The 25,761-nt window shown below is 43.7% G+C and overlaps 1 protein-coding gene and 1 long non-coding RNA gene across 4 annotated transcripts; one reads left to right on the forward strand and one right to left on the reverse strand.

Annotated features, from left to right (window-relative positions):
• Positions 1 to 19,685: 19,685 nt before the first annotated feature.
• On the forward strand, positions 19,686 to 22,397 carry LOC115250978 (uncharacterized). Its single transcript, XR_003889506.1, has 3 exons — positions 19,686 to 19,858; positions 20,484 to 20,596; positions 21,308 to 22,397. It is a non-coding gene; the product is annotated as an uncharacterized lncRNA (long non-coding RNA).
• Positions 22,205 to 25,646, reverse strand: cdca7a (cell division cycle associated 7a). 3 transcript variants are annotated; one of them, XM_029841458.1, is made up of 10 exons: positions 25,493 to 25,646; positions 24,918 to 25,055; positions 24,713 to 24,829; positions 24,429 to 24,626; positions 24,257 to 24,334; positions 23,994 to 24,176; positions 23,778 to 23,906; positions 23,553 to 23,702; positions 23,330 to 23,466; positions 22,205 to 23,256 (listed from the first exon to the last, which is right to left on the reverse strand). In XM_029841458.1, exons 1-10 carry the CDS (start codon positions 25,511 to 25,513, stop codon positions 23,223 to 23,225), a joined length of 1,185 nt encoding a protein of 394 aa, XP_029697318.1. In that variant the 5' UTR covers positions 25,514 to 25,646; the 3' UTR covers positions 22,205 to 23,222. The 3 variants fall into 3 exon arrangements, with proteins under 3 accessions (XP_029697318.1, XP_003961958.2, XP_011607948.1); XM_003961909.3 differs by having other exon boundaries at positions 23,778 to 23,903; positions 24,713 to 24,832; XM_011609646.2 differs by having other exon boundaries at positions 24,713 to 24,832.
• Between the last annotated feature and the right edge of the window lie 115 nt (positions 25,647 to 25,761).

Below are 25,761 nucleotides of genomic sequence, written 5' to 3' on the forward strand. Positions count from 1 at the left end.
GAGTTGTTATTGAGAAAAGAGGAAGAAATCACAACAATAATAATAATAATCATAGAAGAAGATTCAGAAGAAGACTTTTTTCCTGTATTTTGAGCTCGGAGAAGTTTCCTGGCTCAATATTTCTAACAAGCTCAGAGTTTTGCATTGTGGTGGTCTGTCCTGAAGTTGTGAGCGCCTGAATCCCAACACATGGTTTAGGGTCTCGCAGCTCTCTGAAAGACTGTGCAAAAGACTCAACTTTCCTTTAAATTGCCACAGAAAAAATGCATCACTACAATAAGTGCAGAGGAATACTGTAATCATGAAATAATCGTTGCAGCTGCACCACAGACAGAATTCCAAATGCCAGTCGGATTATGGCTCTTCGCCGCCGGGAGGTAATATGACATGTTGGCAGAAATGATTTATTTATCATACTGTCCCAAATATACCAAAAGCTCAGACGGAAGAGCTGCTCATTCCCTCTCCATCTCCAATTTGAACTGTTTTGCCTGAGTTGTTGAAAGATAGGCCTGCAATTTGACAAAGTGACTATTATTTTCCCTTTTTTCTCAAGGAACCAACAACTTGAACATACAGGGCAATGAAATCTCGGGGTTATTCAGCTGCATGCATTTGTAAATATGAATTTGAAGCATAAAGACTCCGTATTATTTCCTTTTCACAACTGAAACATCTCTTACACTCCTGTTTAATGTTTTGTTTGCAGCAGGTTGCTGATGGTTTAGGCCTTTTCCATCCCGAGCCATTAGTGCATTTGAGACGACACAGAAAAGTGTTTGGATATTCCTGCCGCACTCTTGCCCTTGATCAACTGCAGACGGCCGACATTCTTCCTGGGCAGGAAACGCAGCATGGGTCAACTCAATAACCCGATATTCTTCCTCTTCTCAATGTGGCCGGTTTAGCAGAAGGTCAGCACCTTTGTTTGAATTCCAGAGCCAATTTGGTGACCTCCCTCTGCAGCCCCAGCAGGACCGACGGCATCAAGCAGAAGCACAGAGCAAGAAAAGTGCTCACGTTGACATTGCGTGGAGATGCGGGCTCCTCAAGGTGAACCCATACCTGCTGCAGGACGGTGGCCATTATGTAAACCCGTCGGCCGTGGCTTAAGTTTGTGTGGTTTTTTAGTTTCTTATGGCGCAATTATAGACGTTTAAACTCAAAGATGTGTGTGATGGCACAAATGGAAACCTGCAGAGGTGCCATTCATCGCTTCAAATTAAACCCTCTTGTTTCAGGGAAATTGCTGTACAGTCTGACTGTGTTTTTCAGGAGGTTGGAATTCAAATTTGATCGGTCTTTGCTGTCTTTATTGTCAAATTTCTCTCTCCTGCTGTTCTGCATTGACTGTGTGTGTGTGTGTGTGTGTGTGTATGTGTTTTTCCCAGGTCCAACTGTGTCACCTCCACCAGATTTTCCACATTATGGTCTTTGTGCTCGTACACAGCATGCGCCTGTTTTTATCGAAGAGACAATTGCATAAGATGATGTTGAGAATATGAGAAGATTGGGAACGATCATTTTTAGCCATTCTTCACAGCGGTCACGGAGTTTCCTAACTCTACGTAATGACTCTGTCGTTACTGCGTGCCTCAAGGTCAAACGCGACAGCGGCTTCAACTTCCCTGTATTATTCAGGATCTCAAGCAAGAAGAGCGATCTTTTTTAGTCTCTGAAAACGTACATTAAGTGGCGTCAACCACATCCTGGAGGTCACAGAAGGGTCCCCATGGAGACCAAATGCGGCTGCTGCTTTCGGAGCTGACACCCCTCTGAGTGGCGGCTCTGTGATGGCTCTCAGTTTCTCTCGTCATGTCCCTGGCAGCTTTGACACAGGTAATATGCATGCGGGCTGACAGTGGCGGCGATGTGCAGCAGAGACAATGATGTACATATCATTTTCCTCAATGACTGATTGAAGACTGTAATCTGTGCAGGACTTTCTCTCTGATTACACGTGTCTCAGGGAGCAAAACAAGGACTCTGAGCTGCCTCTGGGCACTGGACTCATCCAGGGCTTTCAGCCTTCAAGAGGAGTGAAGTCCGCCTCTAAGGTGAGCTCAATTTTCGTCCCATTTATACTATTGTTAGAAGTGTCGGATAGAATGCATCTGGTAGATAGTGGTCAAACAGTGGCTGTCTGCAGATGAGACAGGAACTGGCACCCAAGGTCATTCTCTTCCCATCTCCAACTCAGTCACAAACGTAAAAGCTACTCCCAGAGAGAGGCACGATGTCGTGAATTTTACAGGGAGCGCTGTTGTCTGAGGCTGTTGCCAATGCAGCTGTGCAGTCCACAGCACCAGCATGACATGCAAGCGGAACAAGTAGCACCACAAAAAGGTGTTTTCACATAGGCAGGCTCCTTCATAACGTGCCTGTGTAACCTTGTGAGGTACACATGTATCCGGGTGGAGAAGCTGAGAGATTTTTCTGTTGACAATAGGTCAATCTTTTATAGAAGTTACCTAGCACATTACAGGGTTGGTCTCAGGGGAGAAGTAATGGGTTCTGGGCAATTGACCAACGTGCCATGCTTTAGTGCACCTGCACTGGGTTAGAGCTGTCATCATTACCACTTCCTCTAACGTTCCCCCACAGCAACCCAGACACTCCTACTCCCAGCGATATTTCACTTCCCCGGAACATTTTCACTTTTTTATCACTGGTCCCTCCCTCTATAGGTGGAGGCAGTCTAGCTTTAAGATTTGAGGCAGTCACGTAACCTCGTCAGACCATCAGGATCCACATTTAAACATAATGTTTCCAAACTAGCCCCCAAATCATCAGCAAGCATGCTCCTAACCATAAACTTTTCAGACTTGAGACCCCGTATGATAAAAAAGGTGGAGTTAACTATAAAAGGTCTAAATTGTCTGTGTCAGAAAATAAAGAAGATGGGGTTACTTATTTGAATTACATTTATCCTCCATTTAAGTCAAGTCATTCAATTATTGCTAGATTGTCATCTTAGAATAATCATTAGGCAGTTCTGTAAAAACCTGAATGGTTGATTAAAATGAAAAGCTTTTGCATTATTTAATCAAGACTTGTTGTCAGGGAGCAGCAAATGATTTTTTTTTTCCTTTCACCGTTGCAGCTTCCAAGACGTAGAGACCAGGAGGTCACACAGGCAGCGTTCTGATTACCAATTTACCTGAAGTCTGCTCTCCTCTTCACTCCCACGCTGCTCTGTGAGGGCTGCTGCCACCGTGGATGTACTACTGAGGTACTTACAACATAATCTCATCACCACCGGGAGCTTTTCTCATTAATATTTGTCTCATAATTGATGCCATATAAAACACAACGTCTTAAAAGACAAAAAAATAAACCCCACTCAATTTATTTGTATGTCACGCTCCATGTAGCTAGTCCACGCCAATTTCCAACAGACTTTTATCTTTTCCAGACCACAAACACCAGGATTCATCAAAGACTCCATATAGGAACTTTGCTCTGATTGCAAATGTTTTTCCCCAGTTTTCACTTCCTCCACCCACACGTCTTATATCAGTATTTGCGAGATCCGAAACGACCAGCTTTGAAAATGAAGGAGAGGAACTTTACATTGTGCCAGAAAAAGGAATGGAAATTACGGGCAGTGTCAGATAATTGAGCTTGTCGTAAGAGACATGTTAATAACAGACAGAGATGCAGAAGACTTGTCACTCCATACCCCGGGTGACAGACTCTCTGCTGTTGATGAGCTGTTTTAGAGGGGAAATTGTTCCACGCAAACAGCATCGTTATTACAAGCTGGCAAGCAACTCGCTTGTGTGCCCAATTCTGCTTGAACTGACAGAATCCAATTGACCGGCACATATTCATGCACTTTATTTTCTTTATTCTCACCAACAATGCAGATAATTACCGCACCAAGTAAAACTCAAAATAGAATTTCACTGTGTCCCAGAAAACAATGCCAGAGCTGTCTCAGCAACATGTCTGCTCAAGTTGCTGTTACCGGGAAACCTGCTGTAAGACCACCGCAATCCAATATGACTTGTGTTCGAAGTTATGTTCGCTCAGCACTGACTCGACCACAGAGCACTGACACATTGTCCGTCCAGTTTCTGTCACGACAGCGTTCGAGCTACCGAATTACAGTATTTGGTCAGAAAATGGGTGTTTATCACGCTTTGCAGACATGGAGAGCCTGCGAGATGGATTCATTTATTTGAAAACTCTGCCCTATGTCTTCTAACATGCTTAAAGGTGCAACTCCCCTCATTTCATATCTGCTCTGGTTCTCTTGGGAGCGAGTTGCTGATGCTTGTCTGGTCAGAGAGCCGCCTCCCTAGCAGAGGAGCGGGGTGTCTCCAGGGACCAGAGCACATCTGTCCCTCTGCTCCTAACGCTCTTCATTAATATTGATCTGTTTCCGTCGGAGTGACGTGTCATTTCTCAAACTTTGCTGCGAGTCCCAGCCTGCTCAGAACGCGCGGCCGTCATATTAATGCCCTGCTCAGGGACACTCAAGTGCTGCTGTCCAACAAGTCGTCCGTTATCTGCGGGAAATGTGTCCGTCCAGAGGTGAGGGCGGCTTTGTGCTCTCAACCAGACCACCTCTCGTCCTTTGTGCCGGTAACAAGCTAAGCTCAGGCTCCAACGAAGCGAGAAATTGTAAACTCTCCAGAGAGGCCCAGCGGAGAGATAAGGGCTTAGTGTTTGCTGGCAATGTGCATGAGGATGAATCTGATATGGCCGAGTCCCACGCCACAATGGGTGTGATGATACCTCCCCTTCTGTGGAGAGTTATGTTTAATCCCTTTTACTTGTGTATTCACTTGCAAATATTCCTGTCACCATTAATATGTATTAACACCCTCCGTGCACTGTTCAATACAGATTTATCAGACTCTATTTTCCCTCTTGTGCTCACAGCCATCTCTTTGCTGCTTTTGAGGTGGAGAATAACCTTTGAAGGTGCTGCTGATGTTGAGGCCTTTGCTTGGAGACGCTGCAGGGTCTTGTCTCTGGTGCAGCGAAAAAAAGGAGTCCATTGCTTGTGTCTGTAACTGTCGAATGTTTGATTTTAGAATCATGTTTTCCACTTTGACGCATGTGAATCCTGACAGACGGAATCATTTTCAGGACAAATCACAGCTTTCTTTTCCATTGAACATCGTGCCCGAGGCTTCAGAGCGGGCAGTGCTTGCTACCTCCTGCTTGCACTGCCTGCACTGTCTCAGTTGTTTCAGTACACACGCATTTTACAACACACCTGTGTAATTTTTAAAAGACTGCATCGTGTCTGGAGACACCTTGTCTGAGGTGGGACTGGAATCACCTCCCCCGCCGTCAAAGCATATTTATATTTGTAATAAAATGCCTGTGTGGTATTAAATGATTTGAATGTAATGGTGAGTTACTGTATAAGACCTTTTTTTTAACAAGATAAGAAATGCCAGATGGGATTTGTGTGTGAGTTTTGTCCGTGTTGGGTGTTCTAATCCAGACAAAGCCCCGAGAAGCTCATTACAGCCTGGTGAGGCCTTAAGTCTGTGCTGCCTGCATTAAAAGCAGCCAAGAACTGTCTGTCAGATTCCTGGCAGAGCCCAAATCAAGTTGTCAATTACTGGACGTGTTTATGGAAATTACATGTTTGTTAACATGCTGGAAAAATGTGCTCTCGGCTCAAGCAGCATGTGTTCGGAAAAACAATTTTGCTCGGAAATCACCTTTCAAACGGATGAAGGTGATCCTCATCAGATCAGAGACACGAGAGGCATTTTAACTCACGCCGGCCAGATAGCAGTAAGGAAAAGGTCAGACAGGAAGAGCCACAACTAACAATCAGAGGTGGAGTCAGCGTATGATGCTATTGTTTTCGCTCTTTAGTCATTTCACTCAGTCTTTGCCAGAGTGTCTCTCAAAGAGGAAAAAGTAAACTTATTTAGAAGGTTAATGAACCAGGCATCATCCTATTGAGAATTTTTCATAAAACGTACAATTTGTATACATTTTATCCATTTCTACTTTGTTTTCGCAAGGCAGGCGACCTGCCGTGAGAAATATTTCAGCCCCAACCTGAAGAACAGTTTAAAGTGTCCCTTCACTTTAAATAGATTCATACCAACAAAGCGAAGCTTCCTTAAACGTTCAATGTAATCTTCCCGACAAGATGTTTATGTCAATTTCCCTGTTGATTCCCTCTCAAGGCCTTGATTTCAGCTTCCCAATGATCATGAAATTGAGCCAATCGACACACGTGTCTCAGATGTCTGTTGGAGCTCATCTCAGACAAGGTAATTTCGCCAGAGCAATTACCATTGTAATGTATTCCAAAGTCAGGGCATTTTCTGCTGCTTAGGTGAGTCGCTGACAGCATGTTTTGATTTTTAAGCAATTGTGCTTTTTGCAGGGAGCTGGTGCGAAGGTCTGCATTTCTCCCCATGTAACAGCCTGCCATGATTCCATTATATCACATTAACATCTAATTACCTCACTCAGACCCACAGCTATAGTGAAAAGCCACTGTGACTTCTGGGGTTTGACAGAGCTGTAAGTAAAGATGGATCAGGGTTTGGGGGTGCTGTTTATGAAGAAGAAACTCTAACTGTAAGGCAAACCCAATTCCCAATGGACCCATATTACCTGTCATGATGACAATGCCCTGGAGAATGTCACTGTGCAGTGAAACTGTCATCACACAATTACTCCCACCATTACTGGCCCTACATCTCCATGTAATGGCTGTGACACACTTTACAATTCAGATTGTATTCTCAGTCGTTGGCACTTAAATGCTGCACTCTGCTTTATGAAAAGATAAAGATCTCTGTAATCTGCTGGAGCTCAACCGTCCCTCGAAATCTTGTCAGGTGGCATTTTGTCGTTCACAAGTTGTCATACCCGCGTACTATCTGCTTTTGTTGGGCTGGTGAAAGTGTCTGTTTGAGTGCACCATTGTGTGCTTGTTGATATGTGTTCGCCTATAGAGTTGTGGCTGTGTTTTGGTCCAGTCATCTATTTTAGGCCATCAAAAGACAAATGCAGTACGTGCTGCTGAGAGTTCATCTGTGCTTGATGGTGACTTCGGGCCATCCAAGATAGGTTTTATGTGTAGTTAGTCCTTCACACTTGTCGCTTCGTACATATTGTTTGTGTACGAATTGGTAAATTTGAAACCATGTCTGTATTAAATGTTAATCAGGCAAAGGGATCTGTGATCTAGTCTGGTTTTATTTGAGCCAGAATTTCAACTTTTCCTCCAGGCAGCACATTTATGAGGCACTACATGGAGTGAAATACTTGTTTGAATAGTTAATAACAAATTTACTCTCATTATAGCGCTTCAGATTAAAGTAAACCCTGTGATTTATCCAGAACATTTTAATTTCAACACTGAAAGCATTGAAATGACTCGTCCATCCTTTCGTCTGCACATGGCCTTCCTTTTCTCTTTTTACCCGTCCTCAGGGAACAGTTATTGCAGCACAGCAGCAGAAGGCCAGAATGAGCTGATTGAGTTTAAGAAGACAGATGGATTGCAATTGTCTAATCAATCCAATGTTGAGCTTTTATGTATTTTATTACAAGTTTGTTTTCCTCATCTGCTGTCTTTCCCCTTGATTTTACTGTTCTGTCAAAGTTAAAAGGCCTTTGCCCCCTGACCAGTTACATGCACCCCATGTTGGGTTCCACTTTCAAATAAAGTATCTTCATGCCTACTTTTCTTTATGGAAAAGTTGGTTGCTTCTTTCTTCCAGACCTGTGTTAAACTGTTTTAGACATTTGTAAATGTCATTCACATCAGCCGCGCCACTTGAGTTCTCTTGGCTTGCTGGAAGACGCATGGATGCTTGCTGTTCCAAAGACACGTTGCTACCTCGACCTTCATATGACGCACATTTGAGCCCTAAAGTCGGGTCTTATATGGTCGGCTTTGTTATTTTTGTGCCACGTGTAGCCTCAGCAGGCCCCCGTTCCAATCATAACTTAAGGGCTGGTGCCTGTGCAAATGAGAAGAGGTTAACACGGCATTTTCACAAGTCAATTTCCTGCCTCTCCTCACATCACTTCAGTTGATGCATAATGTAGCTGATAGAACCCCGGCACACTTAGAACCCTGGACTAATTTGATGATATTGTTTGACAAGTGTCCTTTATAGCCTAGTGTGAGCAATATGCATTGTTAGACCAATTATCCCATTTCCAGACCAACATGGGGCTTGCCAGAATTAGATATCCACAGGTCATCGATGACCAAAAGCCCACTATATCTGCAGAACTTCAGCTTTCAACACGTTTGTCCTGTATCACAAGGATTTTGTTCTAATTCTGTAACTAATGAAAGGGAAAAAGACTCCGAAGGTGCACTGCCATTTCTGACAAAGCTAAATGGAGGAGCTCAAGGTTGAGAAGTGAAACCTACTCAGGTTACGTCTTTAAGGCCCCTGTTGGACTTTTAAATTTTTATCCCTCGTGGTATTTGTTCTTGATGGCAAATTAACGGCCTTCCTCGTGCCATTCAGTTTCTCTTCTAAAGACAAGCCTTAAATTTGATCTAACAGCCTGAATTTACTACTCTTCTATCTTTCACACGACAGAATCAATACCAGGACCGAAGAACAGGGGATAAAAATTTATGGTATCTTGCAATTTAATGGTTGAAAAGATGCAATTTGAAAGATCATAAATTGTGAAGGAGCTCATGCTTCATTGCACTTGATTCAGTGCTTGCTGTTAGAACTTGATTTGCGAGTGTCTGCAAAGTGTGATTAACGAGGCGATCAATGTGCAGTGCAGCACAGTATGGCACTGCTAATGCTCTTCATTAGAATAAATAAAATAAATTGACTGCAGCTCTGTGAAAACTCTGTAATGGTTAAAAATCAAAGAACGTCATTCCCGGCCACGATTTCACTTCTCTCAGCCTGCATCCACCTTGATCACGCTGCCCTGACAGCCTTGTCTCGGAACCTGCAGGGGCCCTGAAATGAGCTCTGGCTGAGCAAAGGAAAAGGAAGTGTTGTGTCGGCGGGGGCCACAGGCTATTGCCTAGTTGACTGGTAATCATAAATCGGCGGGCTTTTGTTCTGGAAGTGTTGGGGGGAATGCAGTTTGTGGAGTGTTAATGCATGAAATAGCATTTCAAGCTGATAAACGGGTCACAGAATGGTCACTCGGCACAGATTGTTCTTCCCCCATCTTTTTCATGAAGGCACATTGTTTGTAATAACATTTACCAGCAGAATTTATTCCACTTCATCTCATGTTTTCTTGCCAGACAGCTCGGCGTTGCCGTTGTGGAGGGAGGTAAGTTGTCATGCTCGGCTGTTATGTTCACTGCCTTTTGATTATTGTCTTTACAGATTAGACTATGTGGAATTGGTCACAATATGAGCTGTCAGGCAGTCACTTAACTTGCCACGTTCAATTGATTTCTTGCTCTCGTCTCCCGCGTGGTTGTTAAAATCAATTAACTATAAGTAAATGGACAAGAAAAACACATTTGTAAATGAGCTGGTATTGATATTTTCATCTTTCTCCATTAAGCGCAAACTATCGACTCTGAGGTTTGTGTTATCTGTCATGTTGTCTCTTTGACTTCGCTATTACTGAGATATGAACAATCGCAAACCACAAAAAGTAATATCCAGCGTGGTGTGCAACGTCAACAGTCACGCCGCATCTGTCTGCTTGAGAAAACACCACATTTATAACAGCAGAACGGCTGAGGCGCAAAGGTTAAAACCCACCATTAAAACAAAGCAGAGCTTGTGTAAATCACCGTTCTCTCATCTGCATCCTGAGTCTGCTGCAGTTAAAAGAGATTTACATTAATGAAAGTTTTGCTTTCACACATCTATGTGCTCTGTAGGGATGAGTCCCCTCCCCCCCAACCCCTTGTAGTCTAGCCTTTATTAACTGTGCCCATTAAACATGACCCACGCCGTCATTTTGCATGAGACGTTTAATTGCGTGCCGCCGAGGTTCCGCTCATGGTCAGAATAGGCCGAGCATTCACTCCTGCGGTGGCTGCATGTGGCGTTTATGAACTGCGTAACTTTTCCTCTTCCCCTCGCGCATTAAACCGGAAGAAGTTTGTGATGTGTTGGCTTTGTATTAACGGTTTACAGAGAGCGTAACAGCAGCCGTCAGTGGTGTTTACAGCGTTTCCGTCGGATGAACTGTTGCGGTGATGAAAGCAGAAAACATCGCTGTGCCTGATCTCCCATAATTCCTATTCAAACAATGCGATATCTCTTCTTCCCCAATAATTTATCATAATTTAAACTGCTTGCTTGTAAGTAGTTGGAGTTCTAGACCTTCTCTCCAAACACAACTGCACCCAGAATCCCTTCATTCCTAAATAGATGGGTGTTTGTTTTTTCACACATTTGGGGTTTGCCGTCATTGTCCAGGCGGTCAGTTACTGCAGGTTTGTATTTGCTTGCTGTCCAGGGATGCTTCTAGTCGTCAGTAGTGGGAGGTCTGCCTCTCGGCCCTTGTTTGCTTGAGATTTATGCAGCAACTGTGGGTCAAAGCCCAAACATGGTGCCCACTGATAGATTCCAAGAGAGAGCAGCGGATACCCTAAAGTAATTATTGCAGCATCCAGAATTGTTGTTTTGCGTTCTCCTGGTGATTTCCCCGGGTGTTTCTTTTCAAACGGAAGACAATGAGCACGGTGGTTCTTATATTTTTGGTTTCCACCATCGTGAGCGCGGCTAATAGTCCACCAAGGTGTGGACCGCAGCCAAGAGGGAAGGGTCATCACCGACAACAAAACCGATCAAGTTGGTCTGTCCTGAAACTGTTTTTATAATTGACTCGTGTTTCGCAGCTTTTGTCCATGAATACCTGAACAGACAATTACCACATTTACTGCAGCAAAGGAGGACGCGACGCTTTCAAAGCAGACACAGGAGAAAAGCTAAACAGCTGCTGCTTTTATGTGGGAAAACATGGCAGCATTTGGTGCAACTTGTGTTTCTGCTGCTTGTTATATTATACTAGGTTGTCAGCAGGTTTAGTATACAGGTCAATTATATACATCATATTTAAACAATAATAATGCTGGTTAATGTCATTAGAATGTGTTGTGTAAAATATTTTTATTGACGTTTAAGTGGAGCTCACACTTTAACAGGATGTCGTTTATCGACCAGGGATGAGAGGAAGTAAATTTGAGGAAAAACCCATAAAAAAAACAATCATGAGAGAACACCAAATAAGGGAAACTGAACAGAATACATTATGGATCATAAGCACTGCTGTACAACTAGTAAAGGCTACAGTCGGGTCACATTAAAACCCTGCATGCAACCATATACTGAAGAGCATTTTGTCCTTTTATGAGGAAAGACTTTAATGACGACTTAAGGTGGCCGCGGCTATCCAGGGAGACTCGCTAATCAAAAGTCTAATACAATACAGCTATAAGAATAATTGATGTTAATGACCCCCTGATGAGCCAGTTAAAGACAATTAGTACAGCAAGTGCGGTCTGTAATTATACAGTGTTTGAGTCAACTGAATGTACTTTCCATCACTCACAAAGTCGGTGATTTGTGAAAATAATCAAGTGTGCTCTGGTGAAATCTGAATTCAGTGGATGCTCGTTTTTAGTTTCGTTGACAGCACATTGGCCTTTTCCTGTCTCTGCGGTGCAGTTTTAGCGGCGCTGGGGAAGGTTTCCTGCCTAATCCGCTCACTTAGATATTCAGGTGCTTTCTCTGGCCCCCGCTGTTCCCTTTCAGGCTAAAGACAGACCTTGTCCTTTACTTCTTGCTGTGCAACATGGAACTACATATCACTGCGTGAAATCATGGCGTTGAAACTTTAACTGCATACTCCTCATCAGGTTGGAGCACAAGGAGCCTGGAGGGGGCCACAGGGCAGCCAGGCATTGAATAGGCCTCATCAGTGGGGGTATGGGTTCAGATCCTTATATTAGTTATCCAGGAGTCACCCTCCCTGACCTAAGGCAAATAAGCCACTTAAAGCAATTATTTGCAATCACTAAAGGGGGTATTCATTATAAAATACTTTTTCCCCCTGCCTGAACATAATTTCCTATTGTTCGCATGAAAATGGCAACTGAAAGAGCAAGTGTTGTCGCGCAGAGAGGGGCATCTTTCTTTTTTAAACGTCTGCTTCAAACTTTCAAATTGTGAGATGAAACGGAGCCGCATTGTGTGTGGAACTCCTCTGAGGGATAAAGTGGCACGCTCCTGGAGAACGCTGTATTTGACTGATTTGTAAATACACGCTTTTGAAACGCAGCACAATGGTCCATCATGAGTATTTCTACTGCACCTTTGGAACCATTGTGCTATTTCACCTCTTTTCATTAACCTCATACACCAGGTATTGTGGTAGGAAACACAGGGTGTCAGCCATGCATTATGCATCTATACCTCTCACTTATGGAGCACAGAAGGCTTTGGTACTATCAGAACTTTCAGAAGAAACTCTTGTTTATCTGTACATCTGTCTCTGGTTATTCCAGCCTCATGCGCTTTAGCCTCCTATCAGTGTGCAGCTTGAATGCTATTTGCTAATTCAAACCAAATATCTTTCCAATTAGCATTTCACTCACGTTGCTATATGTTTTTTCGCTCCACATATTTGTGCCTTCCAGATAGTAATGCAATTAAGAACAACATTTTTTTTTCTCCTGACAAAATTGCTTTAGTAGATGTAATTAGGGAGTAAACGTTTTGATGAGGAGACAGACTTTATTGAATATACCCGTAAAGCCTCACTCAAGGAAGCTGCAGGAGCTCCAGGACACCAGTATTGTGAAGGTCCCTCCAAATATTATTTTGTTTAATCTCTCATATCCTTTCATTGATTCACACAAATATTTGAAAACAAATGTCAAAAAACATTAGGAGCACACTGAGATTTGGTGCTGGAGATGCATTAGACAGCTTTAACCAAACATTACCAGATTCCAAATAAATATCCTCTTTTTTCAAAACCCAACGGTGAGCATTTCATCTAAAAATGTAAACTCGGTGGCTTCATTTATCAAGTTGAGCAAATGGGCCACTTTATCTTTACTCGATCTGCTAATCCTCCACGTCCCTTCTGTGTTTGATCCCAATAAACTTCAAGCTCTGATCATGAGTTTCACAACTTGTGGGGGCCAAGCGCATGTGCGTGAAAACTGGTGGCGGCGCGATGCCTCACAATTGACTCCCGATCAGTTACAATGAAAATAAATAATTCATGCTGGAGGAAATGAGTCTAATTAGCAGGCAGTTTGGGTCTTTTGATAAAGCTGAGGACTAATTCTGTGAAGGGCAGGAAGCTCTGTCATCAGTCAGCCATGAACTGATTAGCATCGATTATGAATGAGGGACGGGCGCTCTGGTGAAACCAAGTGTGTCCGAGAGACAAACTTAATAACTCCTGCGATGGGACAAAATTCCCTGCACCCTCCAACCCCTCCTCCACGGCAACACACGTATTTCTCCTGCAATGCCTTCCGATCCTGCCAGTCTACTGTGTGCAGGTAGGAGCTCGCGGCTCGCCCCTCTGTCCGTCACCCTGACAGCTGTGAAAATATGTTTGCCATGCTGTGTTAAGAAGAGTGCCCGGCATTGAACAGCACACGTAAACTGGGGGGGGGGGGGGGTGAACCTCCTTCTACATGTCCATTTTCCTCATCTTTAGTTGTACCCTACTACTCACTAAAGAAATGGAGATTTTACTTCCTCATTGTTTCCCTGAAAGATGAGTTCTGTTCTGGAGGAGTGAAGGGAAGAAGAATTTAATCTGATGAAGAGGAGAAACTCGGCACAATAGAGACCAATTAGGACAGAGCGCGGAGCCGCTTTTACAGGCAAAGGTCCCTGTATCAGGGGGGACAGGCGTGGGCGGGATGGCCCTGTCAGCGCTACGCTCAGGGAGATGACAATAAATAGCTAATAATAACACTTAATGAGCTTGATTAAGTTGATTTGTTACAGGAAAAAGTTCAGCAAATGGGGGATGTAGGTGCCGTAATGGGGGACTGATTTTAATAGGCGCGAGCCGCTTTTGGGGACGCAGGATGAAGCTGCGCAGGGGAGAATCACGACGGAGGGAAACTCTCATGAGACGTTTTGGAGATAATAGGATAAATTTCACACAGGAACATCCCTCGTTCACTCGACATTAATAGGAATGCGTTTCTCAACAGGGTTTCATGTATTTTCAAGCATCGGCTGATTTGATTATTTGCATCCTACACGTTTCCAGCGAGTGCAGTATGTTCATACAGTATAGGAATGTGATTAAATGCTATTATGGGAACAGTAATGACTGCCAGATAATTATCCCTGCACTCAGAATTGACGGCTCCTGAATATCTCTCATTTCACCACATAATTGTCAGTGATTGAGTCGGCGATCTCGTATACTTCTCTGTTCTTTCAGCCTAAGTTCACTTTCATGGCAATGGTGAAGGTTACCCCGGTTCCTGTAAGTTCCCCTAGAAGGGCCGCCGTAAACAACCCGCCAAAGTTTCTCTGGCTTTCAAAGTGTCGCTCCCAATTTTCCTTCGAAAGCGGCAGAAAGTCAGATGAAGGGAAGTTTAATTAAGTAAGAACCTGTTGAGGAAGATTTCAAATCAAGGCCTTCAGAATGAGTGCATTCAGTGTATTCATCTCCAGGCGATACGCTGTCTCTTTATCCAAGTGTGCATTGGAGATCTCTAGAGGGACCCCAGTTAATTGAATACATTAAAGCTGGGCGCCTGAGGCTTTATTTATTTTTCTACTTTAGTCAGGCTTGTTTAAAGCAGACCAACTGCTGATGTTTGGCCCCTTTAAATGGTCTCTACACTGGGAGTGTTGCGCGGGAGTCGTGGTTTGAGAAGAGATTTGATGTAATCCTCAGCCTTATTTATTCAACGTGAACCCCCGAGTGCGTCTGCTTTGTGTTTTTGGCAGGCGTTCAGTGATCTCCTCCAGGCTTCCTTGCAGACGTCGGTGCATGGTTTCATTTTGTCCTGCGGGCTGTGCCACGCCACAGAAATATGACAGAAATACATTTAAACCGATGTGCCTCTAGTGTGCGCGCCTTATCTACAACGTTGTTTCGTTATTCACTCAAATCTAAATTTCAGCTGGGCTTTGTGCCGTGAGATGACTGCACTTGAAGACTTGTAAGGTCACGTAAGAGGAGCTTGCAGTGACACTGTTGAACTGAGTCAGGTGGTTCTGGAACAAGCAGCGTGACTGGTGGACCTTAGCATATTAACATCATGTGATGTGTAACACCTAGACAGCGGCTCTCTGCCCGGCGGGCGATGAGATCAGATGCTCGGATGGCGCTCGTTAGTCAACGTGCCTCTCAGCGCCGGCGTCACATTTATCACCAGGAAACTCACCTGCACCAGCACATTATGTACTCATTAATAACCTGGTACCACATTTGTCTGCCTGCAAAGAAAATGAATCTTCTTGTTGTGATACAGCGCTTATCCACCTAAAGCAAATGGTCCAAAAAAAACTTTTTTACTCAAGCCAAACTGCATGGCTTCTATCATGGATGCAGTCATCATATTTCATGGTATTTTAGAATTATTTTGCTGCCTGGTTGGGTAAGAAATACAATTACTGCAGGATTGAACAAAAGTGCCTTTAAAGGAAGCTTTGCTGTAGGGAAAAGCCATCTGGTTCATCTGGATCTGAAAAATATATGGACATAAATTCAGGGATGGCTTCTAATAAAAAGCGCTCGTGAGGTTTAGAATGAACAAAGTGATTAAGAGCGACTTTGTTGGACATTTATGTAGGAGCGCTGCACATAATTAATATAGATCCATGCCTCGGTAGCAGATTTGAATTTTTTGCACAAAACGTGCCCGATGTCGCAGCTTTTCATCACCTCACTGACAGGAGTAACTGCTTTCATTTAACCTTGACTGAAGATCATGAATTCTAAAGCGTTTAATTGGATACGTCATTTAACAGAATGAACGGAGCAAATTTTCGCCAATTCAAAGGCTGCGATTGACAGACAGTGGCAGTAAGACCCGCCACAATTAACGCTGATCTGTATTCACTGGCCCTGTCACCCGTCGCCATTAGTGATGTGACTGTTTGATCATCTCTGCAGAGAAACTTTGTTGAACTTCACCTTGTTTTGAAAGGACTCGATGTTGAATAAAAGGCGGAGGGTGAGCGGGGACGTGCGCGCACACACACCTACACGCACGCCTATGTCCCTCTGGGACCAAAGTTCCCTCTGATGATGCTTTAGATTAGCAGCCGCTACTGTCCGGACAAAAAAGGGACATGACAGCACAAAAGAAAACAGTGCAAGTCTCACGCAATTATGTTTATTATCTCCATCAGTGGCTTAATTGAAATGTTACAGATTCAGAAACTAACAATGCCATCTTTCTGAAACGTTGGAAGTAATGGCTTTGTCTCGTCGCTCTCTGCAGACAATTGCCCCAGTGATGTGAAAAACTGTGTCAAGTGGTACGCGCTGAAATCTGCAGCAGACACTTAATTGTTTTTCCGACTTCAGAGGGAACAAATTCAATCTGCGTGCCAGACATTTCCTCTGTGACCGGGTCTAACCAGGCAAAGCATGTTTGGTTAAGCAACCAGCCCCCGGGTTAAATTTCAAATTTAGCAATTACAGTTTTTTTCTAATCCATAAAAACACAATGTGTTATTTAAATGATCATAGCTTTGGGATGTTTCGGTTAACCAGATGCAATACTGTGGTGAAGCAACGTGAAGACTTGCGACTCCTGTGGGCCCTCTGAAGTGCCTCGGGGGCTCCTCGGGAAAAAAAATGAATTGTAGATTAATTTCACTCATTTTAGCTCATAATTTCATACAAGAGGAATAGATTGTATGTTTTTGGGTCATCAGTGAGACGTCTTTATATCTATATATGATAGATATTCTGGGAAGATTGGAGAGCATATCATCAGTTAACGACAGTTAATGAATAAATGTGGAGCTCTGGAAGATGTGAAATATTTGAAAACAATAGGATGAATTCGCTGAAACGATTTTGCGACCGGGTCGACACTGGACCCTTTTTCCAGCTGGATTTTACCATGAAATAAAAGAGGAACATGTTAAAGGCAGAGCCCAAATCAGATCTACTCGAGTGTTGCTCATTTCTGCACAATTTGAACCATGTGTGCCGCTTTTAAGTGGGGAAAATAATGCTAAAACTACAGAGTGGTCTCTGCTGCTGATTGTCTCATAGCTGTTTTTTTCCCTCCTTGTTTGTTTGTTTTCATTTTCTCCCATCGGTTTTTCTTCTAAAAGTTCTCCTCCTCTAAAGGTTTAACAGGAGTTTTTTGTCTGCTGTTATTCTTTGTCTTTGGAAATGCTACAGCGGCGTCGCCACTTTGGCGCGTGCTGTGAAACCGAGCTCAGAAATGCTCTCTGTGACAGCTGTCGTAACAGATTTGAAATGTTAAGAAGTTTATGCTGCTTCACAGGAAAAGCACTTAGCGGCTGCTCACTGACGTGTGTTGTTCTCATGCTCAGCCAGCGAAGAGTCTCTCAACCTTCTGCAGCCTCCATGAGATCCATGAGATGAAATGTTCTCACGTGCAACGACAAGCTAAATTTTACAGTCAAAGGTAAAAGAGCCTTGGCAAACACAAGTGCGTCTAAGGAGATTTAAGACCTCGGGAAAAAGTAAATATCCTAACTGAAGACTTATTTTGGGAAGAGATAGGGCACATAAGGTGGTGTCAGCTCCATCATCTGGCCACACACTTTGTAAGAGATCAGAAAACAAGCCTCTGATTGGTCTGTGGCTGAACATATATAAGAATATATGATTAGATATGCTCAAATCTTAGCTAAAATCTAAAATCAAAGCTAAAATCTTTCAGAAAGTGGAGGCAGTGAAATCACTTAAAAATATTGCTAGCTTGCATCAACGGGTGAAACGCGATTCCCAACCCTGTTGCCATATATTGACCTTGTTGAAGTGTCCTGTAATGTCTAAGAAAAGACATTTTATAACTCCTTTTAATTGCTTTTTTAGGGTAGTTTTGCCGTTTTTCTGCCAGAACAAATGACAGCAATGCAAGCTATCAGATTTTGGGCAGGAGTGTTATATGTATGTATATAGTATATAGATTGTGCTGCAGATTGTCCAGTGTTGCTCACTCCTTGGGTAAACACCAGTGAGCCAGAGATTATTTAAATATTTAATCTGAATATTTAATATTTGACACCTATTTAAATATTTAGGGATGAAACAAATTTGCCTGAGCGATTCTGTGCAACAATATGAGTAATTACTGGATTTGTGTAGCAAAAATGTCAGTCCAAAATCAGTACTGCCTACTTGTTATTATTTCTCTGTTGTGGAGACCTATAGAGTTTATATCACAGGTCCAGTTCCATAGTGGTATTTTGAAGTTTGCATTGTTAAACACGTCATTTCCTGTTCGCTCTCTCTGTCCATCTCCCCGTTTTTGCTCTGACTTTCAGGCACAGTGCTCGGTTTGCCTGCAGCTGAGCGTGTGCACTCTCTCCGTCTGTGTTTTAAACACAGAGCAATAAGTCAGGAAGGCGCAGCCTCTCACCTGAGCACGATTTTATCTGAGGTTATGTACATTTCATGTGTTACTGACTTTGTTTTGACAGCATTACTCAGTGTATCCGCTCTGCTGAGAGCCGTCTCTGGCTCGTCCGTTCACCCAGATTCGTACTGAAGACTGAATTGTGTGTTGAAGCTCTGAAGGAGAGAGTTAATGAAGTGAAAATTAATGAAGCACGTGAGCGCCGCCATCTCAAGCCCGTGTGCCCCTCCATGCCCCATTTATAATGTATGATCTCAATAAAATCAATCCAATGTACCAGTTCTCACTTAGTGTAAGAATAGATTTACAGATAACAACCCTGTGTTCCCCTGGTCATAATTACATCCTCACCCCTTCCTTCCCCCTCATGTACTCAAAAGTATGCTTTGAGGGGCTTGATGTAAAGTGTCACACCCACGTACACACACATCCAGCTCCAGTGCTGCAGGTGTAACATACGGTGTAATAAAACATACACAATCCAGTGTTTGCTGCTTGCAGTGCAGCAGGTGTGTGTTAAGTTAAACCTGATTGATATTGTGGGGTGGTTTAAAGGCCCTTTTGAGTTTTACCTCTTTTGCTTTAGCAGACTTGTTGAAAGTTTCAAGGAAGATAGAGGACAGGAAGTTTCCTGCATTAGAGCTCCCCCTTCAGGCGACAGGAGGAATAAAACATCCGCAATGAGCCGCAGCAGCACGTCAGTTAATCAGCAGCATGGCTCGAAAAATGGTATATTGACAAAGTGTTGCTCTGCAGCCTAGTAAAGATGTGATATATGGACCAGTCCTCTGGAGTGTCTAAACATTTGTGTTTTTGTTGCTGTGCAGTGAAATATCATCGGGATTTTCCATTCTTCCTTCAATTAAACTGCGTGAAGGTGGTGCAATCCTGAGTAATAATATAAATGTGTGCAATGGCCCCTGGTGATGCACAAAAGTCTGTGAGCTGCACACAGAGATGTTGCTTTAGATAAACCAATCTAAACTGGAGTCTGCCTGTGCATGAAAAACAGAATTGTCAGGTTAAGCTGCCCGATGTGCCAGCCCCCCACCCCCTCCACCTCCCTAAACAATTCTGTATTTATAATGTCATCTTATCACACTCCCCTCAAAGGCAGCAGCAAGTGCACTTATTCTTTTCTTTGTTAGGGTGAGTTGGCAATTTCCTGCGAGATGGAGCAACTGCAGGCAGCCCTTTTCTCTGATAATGCCCCTGACACCTGCACCAAACTGCTGTTTCTATTACCTTGCAGGCTGGAAGAGAAGGAAAGGAACATGTCACGAGCCTCCTGCCACTTCTCACCGTGGGTTTAACTACACTTTCTGAGATGTAGAGGTCAGAGCCGGAGGGAGAATCTCGCAGCACCGAGACCCTTCCCTATTTCATTATAACTCCTATTTTCATCGTAATGTTCCATCACAGTATGTACTGTACCTGCTATTTGTTTGTATGTCCCCGGCTAGCATGGACGCCAGTGTTCGCTCAGAGCCGGGTATTAGGCGGCAAGCCTGAAAGAGTGTTTATTACAGCGGCCTGACAGATTGGTTCTAAATTATAATTAATCAGTTGATTTTGACCCGCAGATTGTGATTGGGCTCCGTGAGTTTCATTAATTCAGCTTTTCTTCTGGCTCGGCTACAATCATCGTAGACCTGCAGGACTCCCAAGCAAATTAACATTCTTCTCACTACCCTGCAGCCATAATGAAAATATCAGTCAATCAAAAGCGCGCTACGCTGTGAAACCCTAACACATATCTCTAGACTCTCTCTGGAAACGGACGTGTGTTTACAGTGCTGAGTGCATCCACCTGCAGCACCCCCACGCTGGGATTTTCTCATTTGTCCTCTGTTGACATCAGACGGATCATTTGGATATTGTGTGTGTGGGGGGGTTGGGTCAGGAAAACCTCTTCCACCTCTAGGAAGAGGCTCCGTGTTTATGTGTGACCTGTCTGCAGGTTGCTCTGCGGATGTGTAGCTGTGGGCCGGACGGACACACTCAGAGCCTCGTGTTGCTGCTCGCCGTGCTGTAGCTTTGGGGGGCACTTCAACCCCCAGTTCTTCCTCACAGGTACCCCGCAGCCCGCCACCATGTGCTACTCATTTACTGCTACACTGGTTTTCATAATTAGCGCCGCAAGGCCTCATTAAATCTGCTCTAATGAATAAATATTGTATTTCATAGCCTGATTACCAGATCAGCTCAATGCCTGAGCGTTGTAAACAATTACTTGCCTAAATATTCATCACCCCAGAGTGGATGATCATTGGTATTTAATGCAGGACTAGTATTTTCAAGTGCATCTTTATTAGAATAATAATAGTTGCTTTAAAAATTGCTTTAAAAGGACCCCCCCCCCCAAAAAAAAATATTTCTGATCTCTGTATTTATTAGTTCAGAGGAAAAGTTGTACTAATAATTTTGTAAATTGATTTGTTAGAATATTGTAGTGTGTGTGTGTGTGTGTGTGTGTGTGTGTGTGTGTGTGTGTGTGTGTGTGTGTGTGTGTGTGGCCTTTTCATTCCTATTACAACCTGACACCTCATGAGGCCAATCTGTGATTTGATGGCATTAATCTAAATATTTTCACTCCCAACATTTTGCACTTCATTGATTTGATCTGAGACCACTTTGGTTTTTCCCAGACCCCCTCCCCCAACCACACACACACGCACACACACACACGCACACAAAGGATACCTTTCCCAGACTGCCAGTACAGGCTGATTTATTGACTGTTTAATCAGAATCAAAGCTGATCTTGTTCTCACCGTGTTCAAGTTCTTCACACCTGATGTTGCATCCTGGGAGTTTCTGCACCAAATATCTGGATTTCAGCAGTGCTGATTGACTGAAGCTGCAGTCAGGGTGACCCTGTGTGTTTTGGAAGTTCTTGACTCCATCCCTTTCAGCTTTTTGAGACTGACCTCTCATGGTGAGTGTGAAGAAACTAAAGTCTGAGGCCATTATTCTCTGCTGGAAACAACAACTACTCCAAACATCCAAGTTTCTCTTAGTGACAGAAAAATGGATCGTTTAATGGGCCGGCAGGTTCTTACAGCATCAGACCTGAACAAGAGTAATCCTTCATTTTTCCTGGACACAAATATGTAACTGGAGATGCAATAATGCAGATTGCGGCGTAACTGTCAACGGAACACACACCTCCTCCCATTACAGCCCGAGTATGAGCGCGAGTATCTGAAACGGCCCGACTGCTGAATCACGCACCCATCATGGAGGGTCTGGTTCATCCTGCAGCACATCTGCTCATTAACTGGTTTTATATGGCAGCAGTTACATCACCACATCCTATTAAATGTTCTGCATGCACTGACTGATAATGGCCGGCGCTGGCTATCTTCGGCTCCACATTGTTGTGTACAAATGGTGGAAGCAAAGCAGCGAGGGTGGAACAGAGGAGAGCAAACCCCTGAAGACATACAGCCAACCCACTCAATTGATTTAAACGGGTAGTAATGGACTCTGATATCAGCTTCTAATTACCTTTTATCCTTTTTGTTTTAGGGTTAGGGTTATTAACGCTTATTGACACACACGATGGTAAATGTTAGTCCCAATTATAAGCGAGAGGATTTTTCTTGCAGTCACATGTAAGCATTTGCAATTCAGCCTCCATTTTGTTCTACTTGTTTTAGTTCAGGTGAAGTTTAAACATTGCTTTGATTGAAACTTTATTGAGAGCAGTTGACTGTACAAAGACAAAGCAGGCTTCTAGCTCCACAACTGTGATGTCACCTTTGTGAAATGGCCGCCATTTATTTGAAACCGGTGTCTCCCGTGCAGGTCAAATACAGCCCATTTCAAAGGTAAGTGACAAAAGGCTGATTTCACATCACTTCATTCTCAACAGAAAACGCAGCTCATAACTCTATTGCCACTTTAGTGGCACCTTCAGCCGTTCCTGCTTAAAAGTGCCCAGTGGAAAATGAGCCAAAGAGACCAGAGCAGAGCGGGAATGTGCCTTAACAGGATAAGATGATTTACAGGTATGAAATTCCCATTACAGTGTGCTAATTGTTTCCAGACCATTAGTGGCAGTTATCTAATGAAGGATATTTAACCAGGCGCTGTAGTATATCACACAGTTCCTCTCACTTTACAAGGGAGGGGCAGTGGACCTCAGTAAATGCCCTTCCTACCTGCACTTCCACATTAGCATGCAGCTCGTTTCAACATTACAATGTTTCATTGTTTACACTTTTAGGAAATGTATAAACCACACATTAAATCTGAACTGGAGACATTTATCAAAGTCAAAGAGGGCGCCTTAATGGTAAAGTAAGCTCTGCAGAATATATATACACATTTAAAACAATGTAAAACACAGCAGTTGATCTACACCAGACCAAACCGTCGCAGCAGGCTGGATAGTTAAGGATTCGCAGCTATGGGAGTGTTTGCAGTAATTGTTTGACTGCACGAGGTTTATGGCAATTTAAGGTTAAAGAAGTTGAAATTGATCATGGGGTCAGTGTTCCCGTCTGAAAACACCAGTGGAACCAAAATGGAACCTTTGAGCCTACTCCACAAATCAGACGCTGATTTAAAGACAGTCAAACGCCACAAACAGAACAATAAACAACATAATGTCCGAAACCCCCAAAACGATGTGCGTGCATGGAATGAAAGAAGGATGGGTCAGTCACATCCAGGATCTGGATCTCTCTTCCCCTTAATTGGCACTTTCTTCCAGCTCCTTTTTCAGGCTGCAATAAAGAACCTCAGCGTTAGAAACAAAAACAAATACACAAAAATTAGAGCTCATCAATACAAACGCACTTGTTCAAGTAGGCGTGCACGTTGTCATAACCGTGATATTTGGCCAGGTAGACCAGGACTCCCGTAGCACATCGGCCGTCTCGGGCCCGGCAGAAGCTGCAGTTGCAGATGCCCCTGCAGGGTGGGCACCGCCACTCCTGGTGGGGGAAACGGGACACGTCAGCTTGGATCGGCACACAAACGCACAAACTACCTCCAACTACAGCGCTATCCTAACAGTTACCGGATTCAGCAGAGCGTCTTGGACCTCCTCTCCGTAACGGTTGCGGAGACAGGGGCCACAGAACTGACCCCGAACCCCAACGCACTCTGGGTTACGACAGTTGGTCTTGGTGTCGATCGTCTTCTGGCGGCACTGGTGGCAAGTGGTTCCCTGAAGATCCATTCAAAAAAGGCTATTAGTCAAAGGTTAGTGGCGCGTGCCTTTTTAGGATTGAAAGAGACTCACTGTTGAGCTGTTGTACACTTTCTCTCGCACGTTGTTGCAGATGTTCTGCAGCTCTGTTTGTGTGATGTCATCCACAGGTCGCACTACATGGGGAATAGATCTGGCACCGCTGAAGGAACGGCGGCGCTGCTGAAAAGAAAAACGAATTGCTGCTTATGAGCACACACATTGACTGAAGCTATGAACTGAGCCAATGCTTTTAATCATTTGACTTACTGGCTCATCATATTCCTCATAGTAGCGGCTTTTGCGGACCAGGCTGAACTTGTCCTCAGGCTCTTCCTCTGGAGTTGGGCTGGGGGGTCCCTCCACCAGGGTGCGGGACCGTGTGTGAGGCCGGGAGGAACGTGGCGAGGTCCTCCTGCGGGCTCCCGTGGACTGCCGAGGTGTCTGGCGTGGCTGTTGATATGGTACCAGTTATTATGGATCTACAGCACACGTGCAGCAAAAAACAAACTGTACTTTTGCATCAAAGGTACCGTGGTGGATGCAGACACCGCCATTCGTCTGGGGAAGAGTCCAGGGACTTTGTTCAGCTCTGCCATAAGCTTTGCAAGCTAAAACATAAAGACGTAAATAAATGTCAGAATCTGTCTGCTGTCAAGGTTCCGCTCCAACAGCAATGATACAGCAGGAAACAGGAAATAGTACCATTTCTTTGTTCTCTTTGATATTCAGAGCTCTTTTTACTATGAAGTTCTCCTCTTCCTCTTCCTCAGAGTCCTGTACTTTATTCTGAGGAAGGGGTTCCGATGCTGGTCTCTTGCCCGTCTTCTTAGCTGGGAAAGTCATGGCGACCTTGAGCCCTGTGGTCCTACGACCACGCCTAGTAGGCCCACAGTTTACTCTCTGAAACAAAAATAAACAGATTTTCATGATTTTCTGATATTCACATAATCAGTAAATGTCCATTATGTGTCCATTGGGTTTCTTACCATGGATTTCATTTGCTTGTTGATCACACTCTCCTCCAGCCTGCTGCATGCATCATCCTCCTCTTCCTGAAACGCTCTTGGCTTCTCTGGTGTCCTCCTTGTATGTCTTGAACGGTTCTTCTAAACAGACACAGGAAGCCACAGTTGCAGGTTGTGCCAACGTGCTCTACTACAGTCTATAAGAACCATTGTGCCTGTCATTTACCGTGTTTGCAAAGCCTCCATCAGAGCCAAAGCTATCACAGCTGTCATCAGATGAAGAGGAGGTTTCCATGGGTATGAGCGAGGAGTTGCGAAAGCTCCTCAAACCCATCCTGGTAGATGGAGGCTGGACCAGCAGTTTCTGTGAATAAGATTTGGCCAATTTAGAGATGTGCTGCAGATACAGGGTCATCTATTACATTAAAATTGAATTAAAATTGTAAAAGTTATAACAGCTTTATTTACATAGTTCATAATCCAATTTGATTAAACTGGGTTTTAAAAATTGTCGATTCTTGATTGTTTTTTCGAAATAAGTTGTGCGCCACGCCTTCTTTGAAAGGCCCAGTCGGATGCACGTTTTGGATACTGCGTGTTTTTATACTATGGCTCAGATATTATTATCTATATATATTGTTTGCTCAGTTGGTTACAGTGTTACATTAAGCGTTAACATGGACAGCACATTTTATTGCTTACTAAACAGAAGTAATTACAACGGTAAATGGCGATAGAACCTGAACAAAATACATTAAGGCTAATTTTAACGCTCTAATTTAAAATTGAGTGGTTTCTTACCATGGAGCGGGTTGATGGCATGATTCTCGTTGGTTTAAAGAAGTTCCAGATAACTAGAACAACAGCACCAGAATGCAGAGGTCTTGTAGTCCAAAATGCGGGTTCTGCAGCAGCACGCAGCACACAGCTCGTTCATTTCCCGCGCCAGCGCGAAGTCCTGAACGCCGCGTATAATGTAATGTCAACACTTTGAAATTAGAACATTAGAGCATTCTTAAAATGGCAAAATATCAAACAATAGATACTGTGGATTATGTAAAATACTTGTC

The sequence above is a fragment of the Takifugu rubripes genome, chromosome 1 (genome assembly GCF_901000725.2).
Source record: "Takifugu rubripes chromosome 1, fTakRub1.2, whole genome shotgun sequence".
In the NCBI taxonomy this organism is placed as follows: Eukaryota; Metazoa; Chordata; class Actinopteri; order Tetraodontiformes; family Tetraodontidae; genus Takifugu; species Takifugu rubripes.